The sequence below is a fragment of the Sebastes fasciatus genome, chromosome 6, assembly GCF_043250625.1.
Source record: "Sebastes fasciatus isolate fSebFas1 chromosome 6, fSebFas1.pri, whole genome shotgun sequence".
In the NCBI taxonomy this organism is placed as follows: Eukaryota; Metazoa; Chordata; class Actinopteri; order Perciformes; family Sebastidae; genus Sebastes; species Sebastes fasciatus.
This window is the reverse complement of record NC_133800.1, coordinates 27,921,643-27,942,607: the sequence shown is the minus strand read 5'-3', so window position 1 is coordinate 27,942,607 and position 20,965 is coordinate 27,921,643. Positions and strand designations below refer to the sequence as shown.

Here is a 20,965-nt window from a genome sequence, read left to right as displayed (position 1 = left end):
GCTGGAGGGCCCTGACGTATGAGATGGCAGTGATACCATAATCCCAAACATAGACCCAGGTTAGATGTTTAGCCTGGTTTACCGGGCGCACACACTTTTGTCCGCATGCTCACACAAGCGTTAACACACACATACACACACATATATGCCATTCCTAAAATAAGAACAGGAGACCCACAGGGTCAACTGAGGAGCTCCAAAGAAAAAGAAAACACTTTTTTTTCTTCACTCAGTGATTTACAAGTAAATACACCTTATATCAACTATAAAGCCTTCCAATTTAACTTCACCACACAATACAATTATAACATCCGGATGACAACATTTAAAGTTTTAACATTTTAGTACTAGTAGTAGACTTTTCGGATATTTGTTTGATATTTTTTTGGACTTTGTTTGCCGACATTTTTTTTAACTTTTTTCTGAGTTTTTTCAGACTATTGTCTGATACTTTATGGATTTTTTTTTGCAGATATTTTTGGGACTTTTTCGGACATTTTTCTGATATTTTATTTTACTTTTTTTGAAGACATTGTTTTTGTACTTTTTGCAGACATTTTTTTTTTTACTTTTTTCAGATTTCTTTCAGACTTTTCTTCTGCCTTTCTTCAGATTTTTTTCACATTTTTTCTGACGTTTTTTGCACATTTTTCAAACTTTTCATCCGTCATTCTTTTCAGTCTTTTTTTTGGCATTTTTTAAAAAATTTTTGGACTTTAATTAAAAAATAAATAAAAATAAATCTTTGTGAATTAAAATGTGGAAAATGGGGTACAGTATATCTGCAAAAAAACTAAAAATTGCAGCTTTAAAGGGGACATGTTATGAAAAACTCAAATGAAAAACTGTACTGTAAGTATGAACCTGAAAATGAGCATGATATGTCTTCTTTAACGGATCGATAGATTTCAAGTTATACAGTTTAAGATAAATATTGAAGCTATGCAATAAAGCCATACAATAAAAACAGTAATTACACCATCTTTAGTTGCAGTACATTAAACTGACAAAAGACAGCGATAAACATTATTTTCCCCTCAGGGTAAATTCTCTTAAACACAGTGCTGCGTTTGTTAAAAGAAAAAACGCAGTCTGACAGACACAAGCGTATCATTTACACTAGATACACAACAACACATAACAAGTCTAAATCTGACAAATGCAGGTAAGCAGATACTCAAACAGATACAGCTCGCATGTCGCTCTAAGCTTTTACAACTGTAATCAACACAAGCACAAAAAATGTTTTAGCAGTCTAATCTGTTTTTTGGAAAACTGAAAAGCATGCCCTGGAGAGGAGCTCATATTACTGTAAGGTGAGAAATCACAGTTGATATTTCAGAGCGAGCGTGCCCAGTGACTTCTCCCAGAAAACCTGACACCGGGTTTCCACCAGAAAAGTTGTTAGGACTGGCGTCGTTTTTTTTTGTCATGAAGCTACACTACGTTTTTGTACCACATTGTCGTGGTATCAGTTAAATGCAGTGGGCAACTTTGAGGTCTGAAAAGTGAAGCCAATAAACGTGCATTCTTTCCAACAGCCAGCAGGGGGCGACTCCTCTGGTTGCAAAAAGAAGTCTTGATTGTATAGAAGTCTATGAGAAAATGAGCCTACTTCTCACTTGATTTATTACCTCAGTAAACATTGTTAACATGAGTTTATGGTCTCAATCACTAGTTTCAAGTCTTCTTCAATACAGCATGATGTTCATTTAGTAAATTATGGTCCTATTTAGAGTCAAATAGACCATAAAGCAGGGTATGCTTTAGGGCGTGGCTACCTTGTGTTTGACAGGTCGCTACCACGCCGTTGTCCGGTCTGGGAGTTGTCCGTGTTTTCATCTTACAACTTTAACCCTTTCACAGTGTGTTTTCAGTTCATGATAGTTAATTGCAACATTTTGGTTGCCTAAAAATGTCTTATTCAACGTTTGGTTGTACTTAGCTCCACCCTCTCGTGTCACTTCTGGTATCAAATAACCAAGATGGTGACGGCCAAAATGCCGAAATCGAGGCTTCAAAACGGCAGTCCACAAACCAATGGGTGATGTTACGGTTGAGTATGTCCACTTCTTATATACAGTCTGTGGTTGAATGTTAATAAAGCAAACATGTTAAGTGTTGTTCACAACACATTTTATTGAATATCATGTTTCTTAGTTTTTCCTAGTCTAACGTTGTATATAAAGACAAGGTCTAGTAGACAGGGTTATATAAGCGGTAAACACACTGACACAGGTCTCTTCATATTTCTTGTAGGAGTTGACCATGTTGACCATGAATTTTGAAGTATTTTTGCCTTTCTATTTGCTTGTATGCAACTGAAAAAAATTTTTTTCGCCTCAAAGAGAAAGTGCACATGGCCATGGGTCATGCAGTAAGGGACACAAAAAGGTGGACAGATATTGTCTAGCCCTGTATCAATAAAGGCCTACTTCTCCTCAATTTGACATTGAAGCCTCATCATGGTGCTGAAGCTGTGAACAGAGTTTACCTGCCATTAGGTCAACTACCACTAGCTTATGAACTACATTTTCTTCCCAGAACAATACATTTTATATCAACCTGAGACTTGTGGCACCAGTCAACAACTTTTCATTACTTTGACATTTGATTAGCAGCCAAATGAGTGACAACGCCTTTGGTTAAAGACAATTAACGATACACAACTTTCATAAAAATGCCAAGTTAAATGTGGCAAGGCACCTTTCTGTCATAATTACACAGCTATTCTTAACACACATGCAAACATTAGCAATTAAGACTGTACCAGTAAATTCACATATATCTGCAGTGGTGCTCGTCATCTCAACATCTGTATTTTCAAATTCAAGCACATCTGTATTTCTCTGCCCTCTCATGCATTTTGTGTGTGATTATTCCATGGCATGCCTCTACCAACAAATATGCACCGCTGTGCCCCACACACCTGTTGGTCAATGTCTACAACCATTCACAACACTAAGTGATGGCCATTCATCACTCCTTTCCTTGACACGGCCTCCATTACTTCCCATCTCCTCCTCAGTCTAATGGCTTCCGCAGTATGCCCAGAAAGCATCAGCCAATAAGGCTGCCAATGTGCAGCAACACACCACCTCCGGTCATTATGGCACGGCCTGATTGTTCATTTGTTGCATTTTCCAACGGACCTGTAGTTAAGTATATTCTTAACAAAAAGAATTATGGTGGTAAGAATGATTATGGGTGTACGTGCTCTTTCATTCAAGATTGACACTAGAAAGTGGAACACAAAGTGAGACAACCGTTGCAAGGACAAAAGATCAACACTAGTGCAGTTTTCAATGCAAGAGTGCACTAGACTTTTTGACTTAAACTAGCAGGGAGCAGAATAACATCCCAGAAATGAGACATTGCCTGAGAACTAAATAAGCAGATGTTGGATGGGATTAGAATATGAAAGAGAGATATTAAAGGCATTAAAAAATCTCATTTCATAAAAGCTAGAGTGCGAGCTGATTAAAAAAAGAAGAGTTCACTCACTTGCAGAGGGTGTTTCAGCATGGACAGGAGGTGTGGAAGGGATGAAGGAAGGGAAGAAGAAGGATCGCAGAGATCGTTCGGTGAGGAGGGGCGAGCGCTGCGTGGGCAGATTCTCACAGCTGCCCACGCTGCTGTGGATCTTAAGGTTCAAGGGCTTGGTCTTCTTCTTGGCTCTGAGGGGAACAAGACAAGAAAAGAAGAACAATTAGATTGACAGATGTGATGTGTACACACGCCAAACTGGTTTAGTCAAACACCACATTTTTTATTTGAATTCAAACAGTGATAAATACCTGCACCGACACGTCTGACAATGTGTGTTTCTGTCGTTAAGTGTGAAACTACAGGATACAACTTACACCTTCTGGAAAATTGTTTGGCTTTCAAGTCATGTCTAGCTATTCTTTCATTTGTTTTTAAAGGAAAAATTTTAAATAAAATATAAAACTGTCCTGGTCAGTTGGTTGCTTAAGTAGAGTCATTTTTAAGTCACGTAATCTGAAATGTTGTTTGGTCAACCAGTCAGTCGGTGGTCCAGGCTGAATTACTTCAACAACTATTAGACAAATTGCAATGGCATTTGGTGCAGACATTTATGGTCCCCAGAGGATGAATCCTAATGACTTTGGTGATCCCCTGACTTCTCCTCTAACGCCACCATGAGGTTGACATTTTTGGGCTTTGAGTGAAATATCTACCTGATGGATTGCTACGAAATTTGGTACAGAGACTTTGATATATGACCAAATTCCTGCAAAACTAATGACGTTCCCATCAGCCTCAGCAGTAGCTTGTCACAATCACACAGGAGAGATTTCTCCACCCACAATAGTCACATAGCCATACTGTAGACCATAATGCAATGCAGCTGCAGGACTTGTTGCATTTTGAGTAAGTGATCTGACTCTTTTTATGGAATAACTCTCCGCCCCTACCAGTAACTATCATTATTATTGTCTCCAGTTCACACCAGCTCTTGGAGAGGTATAAAAGTCACTCTGGTGGACAAAACAGGGCAAGACAAAGCGAGAAAGGTGCACCAAGAAAAATCAATTACAGTCACATAATTGAAAAATAACTCCTGTAACAGACTGAACAGACAATTTAAGATTGTCCCATGGTTGATGTCTTTCTTTATTTTGTATGAAAATCTCAGAGGTAAATGTTTGTTCTGACTACACCTACTGCAGAAATCCCCCAACTTAACCAGCTCAACAGTCCGGTAAACATACTACTTCCGTATGCAAATTCTGTGGTTAACTTGTAATTGTTTACTCTGGACCTCAACTAGACTAACTAGAAAAAACGCTACAATATGTTTTTGGCACAAACAGAAAAACTGTAGGTGTGACAGCACCATAAGATACCGGTAAACATAATTATGTGATTGAGTTATCATGTTAAAGTGTGCCAGGCTGTATGTCATGTTCATAAACTGACTATAGAGCTGCAGGCATCAGGCCAGAAAGAAAACTAGAATTACCACCTTGCAGTTGTGTGCTTCCACCAACCAGTGATGTTGCAGTTTATGTCTGTGCAAAATGTCATCACTTCATGATCTTATCCTATTAGACATTTGTGTAAAATTGTCATAATTAGCATATGAATTCTTGAGTTATGGTCTAAAAATGTGTGTTGTGAGGTCACAGTGTCCTTTGAACACCACAATTTTAATCAGTTCATCATTGAGGCCAAGTGGACGTTTGTGCCAAATTTGAAGAAATTCCCTTCAGGAGTTCCTGAGATATCGTGTTCACGACAATGGACAGGACGGACGGATGGACAATCCAAAAACATAATACCTCCGGCCACGGCTGTCGCCAACGCAAAGTCATAACAAACTGACTGCTGACAGGATGAGATATGTATGCAGGATAGAGGGACTGAAGATTACACATGAGAACACAAAGAAAAAGCAGTTAATTTCAAACGAAAAGTCACGCATCATCTGACACATTATTATGCATTAGTACGATTTTTTTCTTGGGAGTCAATGATGGATTTAATGATTGTAATTCAGTGCTGTTGCTGATACATTAGTGTCAGTTTTAACTAATTGTTAGACAGCCATGCTTTTAGCTCTGTGGTATATTGCTGCCAGGTTTATATTACAGATTTGAAGCCTAACTTTTCAGAAAAAGAAGCCCAGGTTTTCAGGGTGACTAATCGCCATTAATCTTTTTATTATCAGTTTTCAAGGAACTTAGATGTGGCCTAAGGATATGAAACCTATTCAACCATCTGAGGAGCATAGAGACCTTCAGAGTGAATTTCAAAGTTGAAGTTTGAGGGTTGTTTTGTGACTTGAGTGATGGACTAAATAGACTCTGTGGACTGAGCTGAGATGGGGTGTTACCACATAACACCCAAAAGCTGTCTCTGAGGTTGCATTCCTACTTTTTGACAGAAGTAAAAAATAATAATAATAATAATAATAACAATAATAATTTCACATAATCACTGGCTTCTTTTTGGCAGCATTCTTCCTTTTGGGAGACCTGCCATTTCAGAAATGAGTTATGGATAATTAAACATGTGTTGCAACTTGTCTGTCAGCTTTTGATGCTGTACGATTTGTTCTCATAAAACTTCTATGCATTTAGGTACGCCTTCCACATGTAGGTACATACTTTAGATCCTCATGCAATAAGAGAGGTAACTGTGAACCCGAGTGAACTAAGTGACACAACCTACACAGTTTGGGCTTATTGTGATGAAGAATATGTAATTTGATTTTAAGATATCTCAGTGACTTACAGAGTAGACTATTCCAACTTCCTACTTATGTATCTATTGTCTTTTGGGATCCAAACATAAGCCATAGTGAAGCCAGGGTCCTGTGCCATGAAGCGAGATTAGTGGATTATCCAGCTATCTCTGGGTTTATCACTGGATAACGTTGATATTGAACTTGAAAATGAGATGATTCTAAGCAGATTTATGGATGTTTATTTGCCATGGACATCAGATATCATTCAGTGTAGGTCATAATAATAATCCCATAGAGAACTCAAATCTCATTTCCAAGGGGGTCCTGGCCAAAGTGGCGTCGTAAAAGTTTCACACAAGCACCACATAAAAACACAAATAACAGACTTCAAACCAAATTAGCAAAAAGTTAAAGACAACATAAAAACATTAAAGAAAAATCACATAAAAGAGACGACAGACTTAAAACAAAGCAGCAAATTGCATCAATCAAAGAATTGTCATTCGGTGCTCAAATAATCCTGTTTTTAAAATCTTGCATGCTTATAAAATAATCTAGTTTAAAATGTCTCTGTAGCCGACACCAAGATGAGGGTCCAAAAACTTTTAAAGTAGTTTCACCACAAACGGTGCGGGTTCAAGGAATGACGCACCTAATTTGTCCGCACGATCGGAGGTTGCAGCTACTGGCGTCAGTAGACGTGTTTCATGTCTGTCTGTTAAGTCTTGACTGAGATATGACTCAGAGAAGGAGTATGATTTTCGACTCAAATTCACCTCACAGCTTTAGTTGAACTTGCTCCTTGATATAGGCCCCAGGAGGCAAACACGCATGAAAAATATACATAACTAACCTCAGGTCTGCATGCATACGGAAATTCATGCAGAGACACAAAAAGAAACCTCCCTTTAACCGGAGGGAACAACATTGTGTCCTCAGGCTTAGCTGAAGTCGAATGACATTTAGAAAAGTGACGGCAACCCTGATTGAGTGCTCAAGTTGGGCAACAACATCAGATTCGCAAGTATATAAACTGACTCAAAATCGATGTTTGAGTGATGCACAGACACATACAGAGCCTAGACAGTGAAGGACAGGTCACAGAGATTCGTAGAGAGTGAGCCAGAAGGAGAGGAAACAGACACTATTAAAAGGAAAAGCTGTGGAGAAGAAGAAGAAACTAGTATGGGTGGCAAATAAACAAAAACCAAACCGCAGACAAAAGCTGGCTGATATGCAAACAGAAGAAAAGACATTTCTGAAAGTCCAAACAGAGACAAACCTGACAGAGACAGGTGAGGAAAAGGTAAGAAAAGGAAAGCAAAAGAGTTTATCCATCAAAAGCAGACTTTTGAAAGTAAAAACTTAAAGCTGTGAGTCCTGACTTTTCACGCAAAGTACTCATTAAGTGTTAAATCCCACAGGATTTTTTCCTCCCATGTCAGTCTCTCACTCCCCACACTGAGTCATGCAATTAGACCTGTAAACCAGCCCAGCACTTCACTCCCATCTCCTGCAATAAGGAAGCAGCCTGCAGGTTATCACTTCTCCGTCATAGAGCTTTTGTCAGCTATTCCGATTAGCCCACTTTATGCAATTTGAATCTAAATTAAACCATTCATCTCCCTGCATGCATGCCTTTATCCTATCCCCGAAATGATTTGTAGATGTTCAGTGAGGGGAAAAGTGAAAATGAATGTAGACAGAAGGGAGAGGATTCCCAATTTTGGTTTTGAAACCGGCTGTCGGTGAAGGCGTGCGGGCGGAGGAGGGGGAATGTCAACTCCACAGTTGTTAAAGCATCTATTCAGATACCTTTTTCTACTCTGCATATGAAACGTTGAAGGAAAACTTAAAAAATACATGATAGAGATGACAGAAGAAGAGGGAGGTGGGTGACTTGTCAAGTGTTAAGAGAAATCAGCGAAGGTGTGAATAGTAAAGCTGTCTTTTGATCTTGTCTAGGATTGTACATCACGATGCATTTCTCACAGATGCATATTTGTGTCGCATTTCAGGTAGCATTTGAGTCTTTAATCCCCCCGGGTCTTCCTTACTGAGTAAACAGGAACACCAAGGTTTTTTTTCATAGTATGATTCAGGCTTTTCCTCTTGACATATTGTAATGATTAAATTACCCATTGTGTCATGCTTTATACCTGCTGATTTTTTGATTTCTTAGTCATACTCTTTCTTCCTGTTATATCCTGTTCCAGCTTTCTGTTTTCCCTTTCTCTCTATTGTATTTACTCTGAGGTGAGTCAAAGTGCAATCTAAAATTTGCTTTTGCATTAATCCAGGGTCATGATGTTTGTTGACGATAGTAGGGTTGGGAATCCCCAGAGGCCCCACGATACGATATTATCCCGATACGTAAGTCGCAATACGATCTTATTGCGATTTTAAACATTTTGCGATATGCGGATATTGCGATAAGATATATTGGGATATATTGGGATTTATTTGTTTTTTTCAACTGAAATTTATGCAGTTTGTCAACATCTGTTTTATCAAATAAGATAGTTTTAACTCCGTTCATTTCACAGCTTTCATTCATATAGCTTGAGGTCAGAGGTCAAGGGACCCCTTTTTTAGCGTTCTTCCCGACAAGCTAACATGACATGGTTGGTACCAATGGATTTCTTGGGTTTTCTAGTTTCATATGATAACAGTATATTCACTCTAGCTGTAGCATTAAGCCCGCTACAACCTCTGAAAGACAGAATAGGGTCTGTCGGATTGTTAAGAGGTTAATAGTTTATATAATAATAGATCGGTACTTGACGTCCGTGAATCAATGCAATGTTGCCATGCAAAACCTGGATACTATGCTGTATCGATTCCCCCCATAGATGAGAGCTTGTTTTTTCTTGCAAATGATCTGAGAAGGTTAGACATTGTCATCAGCTCTGTCAGAGGGAATAAAAGGAATCCCGCTCGATGTTGTGTGGGCAGAGAAGTTTTACGAAACCCATAAGGTTGGATCAAAACTTTGTTTTAACTTTCCGAGATGGTTTATATTTTTGAAAGGTGAGATTTTCCCCTTCACAATATGCAAGCAAGGATAAAAAATCTGACATTCACTAACACACGTAAACGCATTCATCCACCCACTCCCTCCACATCCACTTCCCCCACACTTGCAGAGACGCTAATTACAGTGACACCTTCAAGTAAAAGTTCCATTTGATCAAGGACAGAGGAGAGCACAGGAGAACGGCGACACTTCAAATGACATATTTCCTTTACTTTCAGACATATCAAGAGGATTTTAAAAAGGCAGGGTCATGCATATTGCACAGCTTTTATGCCTAGCTAACAAGCTATCAGTTGCTCATCCAAATGGCATATCTCAACGGTGGTGCTGCAATACGGCAAAGCATTCAAGCTCTGTCTAATTAACACTTGTGTCCAGCTAGGAGAGTAAATTACTTGCGCGATTCCATCCGCATACCTCCACTTTTTACCTCAGAAATATGCAGAAAGCTCTGCCGAGACCAATATATATTGCGAGAAAAGCACCCTGTTGCGTTTTATGCAAATGGCACTTTGGAATAATATCTCTGGCAGCCACTGCTCTTTGCTGCTTTAATAAAGTTGGTATAAAATGAAATAAAGGTGGCTAGAATAATGATTACAACAGAGAATTACTGGGAGCCCTTTGAGCAGTTTCATCCAAAACAGGTCGTCTTGCTTTCAGAAGTCTGTGTCGAGCCTGAGTTGAATAAAAGCCGGCAGTCTGCTACCCTTGGTAGACTTTTTATTTCTCTTTCCTGAGGCAGTGTAGTAAAGCCAATGCCAAACTTAATCTAAAGGGAATTTATTGTTATTGCAGAGAAAGTGCAACAATGCGAACGTTCCCCTTCATTAATTACAAAACTCTGCATTTTCCAAACTTTAGTCTCTTGCCTTGAAGATTTAGTTTCATGGTTCACCTTGTCACAGACTGTTTAGAAACAGTGAATCTACAAACCTCACCACTTTGTTGAGTGCAAGAAAACAATGAAACCAAACCACACAGTATAATGCAACTGCTGAACCTTCACTATAGCCTTATCCAAACGTTATCTATCTTTGTCAGAAGAGCTAGATACAGACCTTGAAGAGTCACAACCACTGAACCAACCGATCATCTGCCATTACAGACGTCACTGCTAAATGAACAGCATTACACGTTTCATGGACACAGAGAGGGCCGTGTCCGTCAACCCACATGCGTAGGTGCGTGTGCGTGCCCACGGGGCTTTGTTCAGGTTTGATGTCTCATCATGACGTCATCTGCTGATCACCTGTCGAGATGGTCGGATGATTACAACACACGAGTAAAAAAAAACTTGCTTTCCCTCCTTCCTTCTCTTGTTATCTCCTCTTTAACTGTCAGCGTCTCCCACCGGGATATGGGCGGGTGTCAGTGCGCTGTCAGAGGCCAGGGAAGGCACAGCACTCTCAGTGGGGATGGGAATAATGTGTGTGTGTGTGTGTGTGTGTGTGTGTGTGTGTGTGTGTGTGTGTGTGTGTGTGTGTGTGTATGTGTGTGTGTGTGTGTGTGTGTGTGTGTGTGTGTGTGTGTGTGTGTGTGTGTGTGTGTGTGTGTTGTGGATTGAAAGCTGAGCATGATGCTAAGGAGACAGCAAGACACCCAAGGCGGGGGGAAAAAAAGAGCGAAACAAGAGACAGAAAATGAGCAGGAGAAAGAGGGGGTGGGGAGAGCAGATGACCAGATGAGAAGCGAGACCAGTGGTTTGGGACCGGGGAGCGGGGACAGAGGAGTGACAAATTGACAGGAAGGCGGACGGTGACATGTTGTCTTTTCAGTAGCTCCTCCGGGATGTGTGTCGGTGCACGCTGGCACTGCACTGCCTGTCTGGTTAAAATAGTTTTATTCGTAAATGCTGTTGCCATGTGAATTCATGAGCAACGGTATGCTAATGTTGTTATGGGCATAAAATGTGTTTTATGTTTCCTTGCTACGGGATTGTAAAACCAGCAAAACAACAGCTGTTTTTGCAAGAATAAACTTCACCATACACTCTCATAGGAATGCCTCTTTCAGTTGCAACTCTACAGATAATTGCAGTACCACTTCAAACTACTTCCACTTCAAATCAATGCACAAATAATTAGTAAATTAATCGATTAGTCAACGTTTTGATAACTGATAAATAACACTCACTGGTTCCAGCTTCTCAAATTTGCTGCTTTTCTCTGTTTTATATCACTCTGAATTGAATAGCTTTGGATTCTGGACTGTTGGTCGGACAAAACAATCTGAAAACATTTATTGGTTGAGTGGAATTGTGAGAGGCTTATCACCAGCCACCCTTGTTGCCTAATGGCTGTAAGGGTGTCAGTCTTTCAGTTGGTTGATCCACCACTTTGATCCAGTTTGAAATACAGTATCTCAACAGCTACTGAATGTATTGCCATGCACTTTTGCATTGATGTTTCCCAGATGATGTATCCTAATGAAATAAGGGTTTATTTAGACCAAACCAGAGTTGGTGATTGTTGGAAAGACTAACCCAGACGTTTTTGGTGAGTTTGAATGAAGTATGTTTTATGATGGTCTACCGTTTGAACAGCTGATCGGCAGCAATCGCCGGTTGTTGGACTGACGATGGCCGATTGGAAAGTTTTAACATATCGCCCAACCCTAACCAGCATTTCAACATCGTCACTGTGATGTTAACATAACTGTGCATGTTGGCATTTAGCTCAAATCAAAGTATAGCCTCACAGACTCAACACAGTATTTTCTGACATTTTAACAACTAATCGGTTACTTAAGTAATTGAAAAGATAATTGTCCAAACAATTATGATAATAGTTGTTAACCGCAGCCCTATTTTCAAATCTTGCTGATATTTTAAGCACCATTTCAAACTTTCATTCTGCTACGACATCATACTGTAGCTTCCACTGTGAAGCACTGCAGCAGAAAAAACTAGAAACAGTGGGTAAAACTGCAAGAATTTTAAAGGCCAGTTGAGATCACAGATTCTCACCCAGACGAAAACATTTCAATGAAAGAAAAGTTACAGTATTCTGGTTGTTGGCGGTTGAGAGCAAGTAGAACGTAAAATCCATCGGGGTCAAAGTAAGGACTCTGTAGACACTCAGTACTTAGCATGCTGCTCTGTGAATAAGCATGAGATACTAAGAAAAGATCATTTGCCCTCCGTGTCTGCATTAATTTGGGTGCTACAAATTTAAACTTAATTTGCAAGCTACTAGCTAGAGGCAGCATCATTTTTGGTATATTTAGTTCAAAAACGTGAGTCAAGAATTTGACCCACGATCTTTGTTGACAGGTATGCCCGAAGACCGTGGGTCAGACACTTGACTCAAACTGGGTATACCAAAAGTAAGTTGACCAGCGTGTAGCATTTCATCAGATTTCTCTCATGTTGTGTTTGGGGAACATCAGGTTTTGCAATCAAATAGAAGATTTTGATTTAGACGTAACAGGATGCAGAACTCATTTATCCCTCAATCTGTCAAACTGTTAAATGAGAAGATGGGTTCTCAGTAAGCCACATAATGTGCAGTTAGCCCAGAAACTGTTTTAAAACTGGCAATATGTACCTATACCTGTCAGACACTGCATATTAGGCGATGAGTTACAATGCACTGCAGCTGTAGTTGTCATATTATATACAGTACTTGGATGTTTTTTTTCCCTCATATGTGAAACAGAGTATGCTTCAAGAGGAATTCCAGAGGGCAATGAAATGTCATCTAATCTAATATACATGCTCACTTTCTTCAGGATATAACACCTGAGATCTTTGGGCTCCGAGTCTGCAACACCCATTTTGCCCTTTGAAGGATGTACAGTAGTAAGCTCCGCTGTTTCAAACTGTATAATGGAACCAAACCCCCCGATGAGAAAGTATAAGAAGCAGAAGTGGAGACAAGGGAGAGAGGTGTTGTCATGGAGATGGAAGAAAGCATCTCTGCTTGTAAGTCAGATGGGATTTGGTCAGCGTTAGGTTGACGCATTTGTCAGTTTTAAACCTCCTCGTTGTGAATCTATGAGATGAGATGAATTTTGACATTTTTTGTAGAACATATTTTGTGTCCGCACAACTTCCTCTGAAACACATGACATTTTGTTTTCAGGTTTGAGCAGTAGTGATCCAAACAACATAAGAGTACTGATTCTTAAAAGTTTCTTTTAGTCAAGTACCATTTCTTCAGGCACCATTGTTTCCAGCCACCACCTGTGCTGTACATCAGCCATCTCCACCACCTGGAGATAATTTGTTGTTTAGAGAGCCATTCAGTGGCTTCATAAAAGAGTCTGTATTTAACTGATAGCTTGGCTCAGGGTCACAATACAGCAATTGTTAAAAGTTGAAAAGCTCTGAGAGCCCACAATCACGAAAAGTTGTGCAGATTAGTGATGAAACATTCTTGGCATCCAACTTTTGGATGTTTGCTACTGATGGATTGGATTCAAAAACTGCCTTTTGAACACCCAAACGCGCTGCTCTGTCTAAGTGTACCTCATTTGCCGCTGAATTGTCTGGGATGAATAGTAATAAAGAAACACTCATCTCTGAGGCTTTAAAATACAAACAGGTGTTCCAAGAGCTTTTGTTACTACATGCAGAACAAAAAAATTGTCATATTGTTGGCACATTTCCGTATTCATTTGTAGACACAGTGAGTTGTTTGGTGAGTTATAGCTAGCGTGTGACTTAATTAATAAAAAATGTTTACTCTTTTAAGAGTTTTTGTAACAGCAGAGTCCGAGGCAGCACAGACATCTGCATGAAACAGTTCATATTAGAGATGCACCGATTGATTGGCAGCCGATTGAAACCGGACGGTTTTCAACCGATCAGCCATGACCTGTGACCGGCCGATCAGCCTCATATTTCTTATTTTTTGCCAGTCACATTTACATACGTGATGCATGATATTTTTACGTCTGCACACAGTGGCACAGATAGTAACATCACAGCCACACACACAACAAGCAGTTGGTGTAAGCCGTGGAAGAACCTTGAAAACATTTGGAACAACTAATTTAATCAGACACTTTTATGTACTCATATGAACAGCAAACGTTACCGGAGGTCGCGTTGTGATGCGTCCAAACTCAACTAAGTAAAAATGAGTAAGGTAAATGTCACTATCATTGAGGTAGCAGTGTGTAGGATGTGGCTGTACCTAGTGGTGAGATTACAGATTGCAACCAACTGATGCTTCTACCGTGTGCCAAGTGTGTAGGAGAACTACGGTGGCTGACGCAAAAACGTGACTGTCCCTATTTAGAGCCAGTTGTTGAAAGAGTAACGTAGGTCATTTGAAGCAGAGCCGCCCAAGCCGTTCTGGGCTACTGAAGAAACATGGCGGCGCAACATGGCGGACTCAGTAAAAAGGACCCGGTCCCTATGTAGATATAAACGGCTCATTCTAAGGTAACATAAACACAACGATTCTTATTTTCAGGTGATTATACATTAAAGAAAACATACTTACTTCCATTTCTGCCAACAGACACCCCCTTATTGTCACACACTGGTCCTTTAAGTGTTAAAATGTAATCTTGTAAAATTTAGTTTTTGTCGAGAAATTTTTGAAGCTGTTTGAAGGACATGTTTTCACAGCAATATAAAATAGATATTAGAGAAGGAGTTATGACTTCCTAACAATAAAACTAGCTCTAAGCAGCTTATAATATATCATTACTACTACTAATGCCAAGATTTTTGTTAATCAAAGCAAATATTTAAATAAAAATACAATAATTTATTTCTTAATCATTTGAATTGTTTGTTTTTATGCAAATAACCACTACAGATGACAATATCAAAGTAAAAGCATAATACTTTTTTGACTTTGGGACGGTTGAAAGTATTTTTCGTAATGGTTCCGGGGAGGTGGTGAAAAAAGTTAGTCTGGAGCCTTGCTGTCAATAATAGTTCTTAAGAAAGAAAATCGGAATCTACAGTGCAGATTTTCTAAAAGTCAGAAATCTAAAGAACATTTCAATCTGTGCATCTCTAGTTCATGTAAGGCTATCAAATGAAGCATATCCGTGTCAGTTTGTTTAACCACATGATCATTTTCTTCTTCAGAACAAGCTGAGTCACTGCTTGTTTGATCTTGGGATATGTCACATTTATCTATCTATATATGTTTTCAGCTTCACATCTTGTACGTGCATGCATTGTGAATCCCTTGGATGTCAGTACATCTGAATCCCATAAAGGAAAGAGTGACTTACTGAATGAAAACTACTATATTATTACTACTATGCAATTACAGAATGCAAAACATTGAGTGGTTATTGTTGAAAAAGAAAAAAGTCAGCCATAGATATGTAGTCATTACATGCATTATATTGGCATAATTAGGGGTGATACAGAGTATTGCACTTACTGAGATGCAAAGGAGGAACTATAGACAGTTACTTATGTCTGCCCTTTTTCTCTATTAGGGCTATAGTGTTCATATATCTCCATTGCTCATGTGTTTAGCTACCATTGTACTGATTGCTAGTTTTATTTTACTGTGGTGATTTAGATGTTTCTAACTGTAAATGTGTGAGTGTTTTGTTTTGTTGTATACCTATGTATTTTGGAGAGACCAATCTATCATGGAAGGCCTAACTGAACCAACTTGTAAATGTATAAATTCACGACATATAGATAAAAGGTACATATGTCAGTTTTATAAAACTGAATTCAATCTTTTTGTACAAGAAATGCAACATGTTCATCTTTTTATGTCAGCAATCAGCGGTCTTAAATGTTGAGGTTTTATCACGTTCCAGCCTCCTCGTCTTATCTGTCACATGCACGCCAGCAGGCCAGTGTTTTTTCCCCCCGGCATCAAATTGAATAAGAATTTATTTTCTCAATTCAGTTAAAATGAAACCATAGCTCAAACCTTAAAGTCTCTAATCCAAGTATTAAAGCAACAGCGATGGAAGCGAGAACAGCTATCTGGCCCACAGCCGTGCGGGTTAAGTGGTAGTTTTGAAGCACAGGCAGAGCAGTAAATGACAGCGAGCCTAAAAAGAGGGAGGGGGGTCAGGGACAATATGGAACCATGGAGCAGATATTATCTGTCTTGACTTCAAGATCAGAGAGAAATACTGAGATGAAAGCCTCCACTTGATGGCCTGAATGATGAACGATGGTAATAACTCCCTTTATGGTTGTTGGAGAGAGAAACCGCCATACTCTACGCCAGCTGACAATGTGGCCTGTTTTAGTTTGCTTGGTTTCTGCCAGAGCCATGTTTGACATCATCCTCACACTTCAAATTTTGTGTTTGATCTTCTCGTAAGACTGGCTGAAATTAAACTCTAATGATCGTGCTGGGAAACTTAGGATTCATAATTAAATCAAAAGCAAAACAAGATTTCCAAAAAATGAATCAAACGCTTTGAGCAAAGTAGAAATGCTATAAATCTTTCCTGTGTAAATCTTGGTTATTGCTCAATGACCTTTTTTTTTTTTTCCATCTTCTTAGATAAGAATTACACAACTTTTAAGGATAACTTCTAATCACCCACTCAAATCCTGTTATCCGCCCCACCCAGCTCCCACTTGTTCACAAATTACCACAGAAAAACCATCAGCCTAATAAATCCATTCTCCACCAGCAACAGTGGCATTTGGGCTAACCGCCACTCCTAAACACTCATATAAATTCATAATCATGACTCCAATTTCTGGGCCGCCGTTGGCGGCCAGGATGAGCACTCATTACGGCCGATAGATTGGTGGATGGATGGAGGGGAGGGCTGGCAGCGTCTGGCTGTTAAGAGCCTGGTGTTGACATCCCCTTTCACCTGACTTGTCATTAATGGCAAAGGGGCAAAAACCCTGATTAACATGGATGAGCTTTTGTCCGCAGAGAAAAGAAGATACACACTCACATTCCCCTTAAGACACCACTGAAGCCGCTGATTCCTCTTTCGCACACACACATACATTATCTTACTGCTCTGACATACGTGGCTTTGTGCAGTACACTTAACTACGCAGTGAATGTCCTATGCAGCAGAGCATGTGGGACCAATAATCCTTCGGGGTCAGAGGTCGCCGGCTAATGTGACGACGTGTGTGTCCCGGGTAGAGGCGGATCTCTATCTCAGCGGATCGTCTGGGGAGCAGCGACATCGATTTGACGCCGGCTGAATTTTCAGAGAACACTCATGAGTTTTTTTCCTCACAATGAAATGCAATAAACGTGTCTTTGGATTACAGATCGCTCCATGAAACAAAGCTCTGCACCAATAAGGAGCAATTTTAGTCGACTGAGTTGAGTCATGGAGTTCCTGCGTGAGATTTTTTACATTTTGTGCTCTGGAGCTGCTGTTGTGCTGGAGCCGTGGACCCTTTTGGTGTTTTATATTGACAAACATAAGAAAAAAAACTTTAATACAAAGTTTTAAATGTCTTTATACCACAGCTGCAGACAATACTTGTGTCTGATTGGTTGTCAGATGTCTGTCCAATCCCATATTGGATGGCTCAAGCATAGCTTCAGGCAACAGCTTATCCCCATTCTAAATCAATGCACAGGTGTATCAGACTGCAGGTAACCATAGCAATGGTACTTCTGCTTCAGTCGATGATACCAGATTAGCCTGTTTCCAGACCTCTGAACCATCGCCCACATCCCAGATTTGTTCAACTGGAATCGGTCTTATGTTGTGCCCATTGACGGCGGTTTCAGCCAGTTGGAAAAACAGTTGACCAATCAGAGTTTAGATGTCATCTTCCTAAATAACTAGCCAGCCTCCCAGCTACATTCATGAAAATTAGCAGCACAACAATGGCATCAAGGATGAATGAGATTATCGCAGCTGTACAATTTATTGTAAAATTAAAAATAAACAGTCTAAAACTCAGCTAATCTGCTTCATCAGGACTGTGTGGGTGTGGTATATTGATAGTGGCTTAGCAACATATGGACACTCGACCCAGCAGCTGCTTTCACAGTCGGGGGATCAGCATACGTAATAGACCTCGGAATCTTGCCTATTTCGTCACGGTTACACATACAAGATCATTTTGAGCAGAAAAGGTGTTGCTTTTTACATATAGTATGTGTTTTGTTTTTGTTATCATGTAAAAAATAGTAATTTAGGATGGAGTTCCATTTTAATGGTATCCTTAATATCAATTAACAACAATTAACAATCAATTGGATGCCGTTTCTATGGGGAAGAAGCCAGTCAGGGCTGCAAATTGAAAATACTTTGTCAGTTATGAACACTACGACATATGGTTCTAATATGTAATATATTTACTGTAATATCTCATAAAATGACCGTGATATGGGATAGGGAGGAGGTCGCGATGGATGGGTGGGTCAAAAAACACCAGACTTTCACCCAAGAGGCCGCTGTTCATACCCCGTGTGGAACCAGAAGGCAATGTTGATTTATTTGTCATGTAACATCCGTACTTAAGTTACGCCATTTCCAAAGTTATTTTAACCCAAACCACAATCTTTTTCTTACCCTAACAAAGTAGGTTTTTTCACGTAACTTCCGTACTTAAGTTACGCCTATGATGTTAATTATGATCTTTAACTTTTACTACTTTAACTACGATCTTTCCTAAACTAAGTAGATTTCTTGCCTAAACCTACCCAAGGGGTTTTCTTACTTAAACCTAACTAAGTTGTTTCCTGTGAAGATGTAAATCTAGTTTGAAAAGACTGGAGCGGAAATTGACGCACTGGACATTTGTAGGAAAACACACAAAAATATGAGGGGTAACTTTTCATAAGATATCATACGAACCGTTGTATGAGAATACGTTGCACAGGGTTCTATCAGCGGATGGAAAGGTAATCTATTCTACTCTAAAACTATATTATACTCCATACCATGTTAGTATAGAGAAATCTAAAACCATTTTAAGCCTTTAGTTATGGCCATGAAATAATCACAATAAGTCACTCTGAGGTATCTTGATCTAGAAAACAATGGGCTTGCTTCACCTTGTGGTGTTCTTTGCCTTGTTCTACATTTTATCTCATTATCTTGTTTGTTTTTTTTACTATATAAATTACAGGCATATGCACATACATCAGGTTAAATCATTATTGAAAATATACTGTAGATCAATTTTACTGATGTGTTTTCAAACAATGCTGGTGTAAACAAACCTTTAACAGCATCAGACAAGAAAACATTGATACATATATTTAGTTGCGGGTTGCTACTGTTATTTGTCCTTGTTTTAAAACACCTGAAAAATCTATTTGAGAGTAAAAGCAGGTTCTGGGGTAAACCTATTTGTTTAAATAAAGTGTGTACCACCGCATAGCTGCTCTTTAGTGGATTCTCTCTCGGTGATATTCAACTCTTGATCTCAGTCAACGGCGCCACAAATCTTTCTTCGCACCACTGAGGAAACTAAATCCAATAAAAAATTTATTTTCTGTCTGAATTGGTAGATGTTACGGATGACGTTGAAATAACACATTGACAGGTTCTCAAAAGAGATGCATAATGAGAGGGGTGAGGACAGAAAGAAAGGAAACAGAGAGAGAAAGGGGAAAGGAAAGAGGGGAGAGAAATATACGATGTGTACACCAGCTCAGTGAAAGCAAACAGCTAAATTAGTCATGGAATGGATGCAAATTTGCTTCCCCTGAGCGTTGCATGGTAGAATTACCCTGAGAGAAGCAGAGGGTGAATCATGCCAACCCCCGGCGCCATGTGATTTATTAGCAAACATCCAATTCAATAAGAAAGTGCTTAACATTCAAAAAGCTGTGAAAGTCTCATAAGGTGGCATTAACTATATGATATTAGCGTTTCCACTGGCGGGTTGGGAGGAGGCAAGACAAGAGACCGTGGAAAAACAAACACGCCCACCTTCCAGAACGATCTTGGTGTGACGTGCCAAGTGGGACTGTGACAGACTGAAAACTCACTTGGCCTTTTCCACGCATCATGTTACTACTCATTAACATAGACAACGAGGTTCATTAATTGACACTCCATCCATAAGAGCCTCTCTGCTTTGAAAAGGGCACAGAGAGAGAGTAGGGAAGAGAGATGTTGAGAAATAAAGACAGGAGAGGGAGAGAGATAGAAAGGCTGCAACATACGCTAAATGAAATTACTGTTGCACTCCTGGCTTGATATTAAAGTTTAAGTACAGCTGGGTATCCGACGCACTTGTGCTTTCTAAGTTAAACCGTTCTATCGTAGGCCTCAAAGAAATATTCCACCCGCAGACACTTCTACGTCATCATATATAAACAATTTGTGGTGATCAATGCGTTTCAGAAGCTAACAATGTCTTCTATCTTTTAATGCATTTTCTGTCAACTGGCATTGTCAATTTCTACCCGATGTTTTCCCGATGATAAAAGATGCAACATCAGACAAAAAGAATGTGGCATTTTATTGCTGCATTTCATTGTCTCTAGATTCAGAAGCCCAGAAACCCTTAATAGGAACTCATTGTTTGAGTTTTGTGAACTTTTCTGGTAAGTTTCTGGAGATAATTGCTTTTGATCTGAAGGATTCGGGCATGAAGTCTTTTTGTTATTGGGTGGCACTCATCATTGCTTGAATACAAAGTGATTATTTGAGCTGCACCATTATTTTTGTTTGTTTGTAAAAGATGGCAAAGATGGCAAACTCTTATTCTAGCATGAGAGCTGTGTTAAATTGGCTAATGAGAGTAAGTTCCACCCACACATAAAAATCTAACTATCAGCTAATATTTTGGTTTCCAAGCTGAGTTGTTGTTTTGT

At 39.4% G+C, this 20,965-nt stretch overlaps 1 protein-coding gene across 4 annotated transcripts in view; it reads right to left on the bottom strand.

Annotated features, from left to right (window-relative positions):
• The window catches only part of ksr2 (kinase suppressor of ras 2), a 119,573-nt gene that overhangs the window by 56,150 nt on the left and 42,458 nt on the right, over nt 1-20,965 (bottom strand). For all 4 annotated transcript variants that reach the window (XM_074638983.1, XM_074638985.1, XM_074638984.1 and 1 more), the window contains one exon: nt 3,505-3,677. In XM_074638983.1, the coding sequence (XP_074495084.1) occupies nt 3,505-3,677 (173 nt within the window). The remainder of the gene's footprint in view (nt 1-3,504; nt 3,678-20,965) is intronic.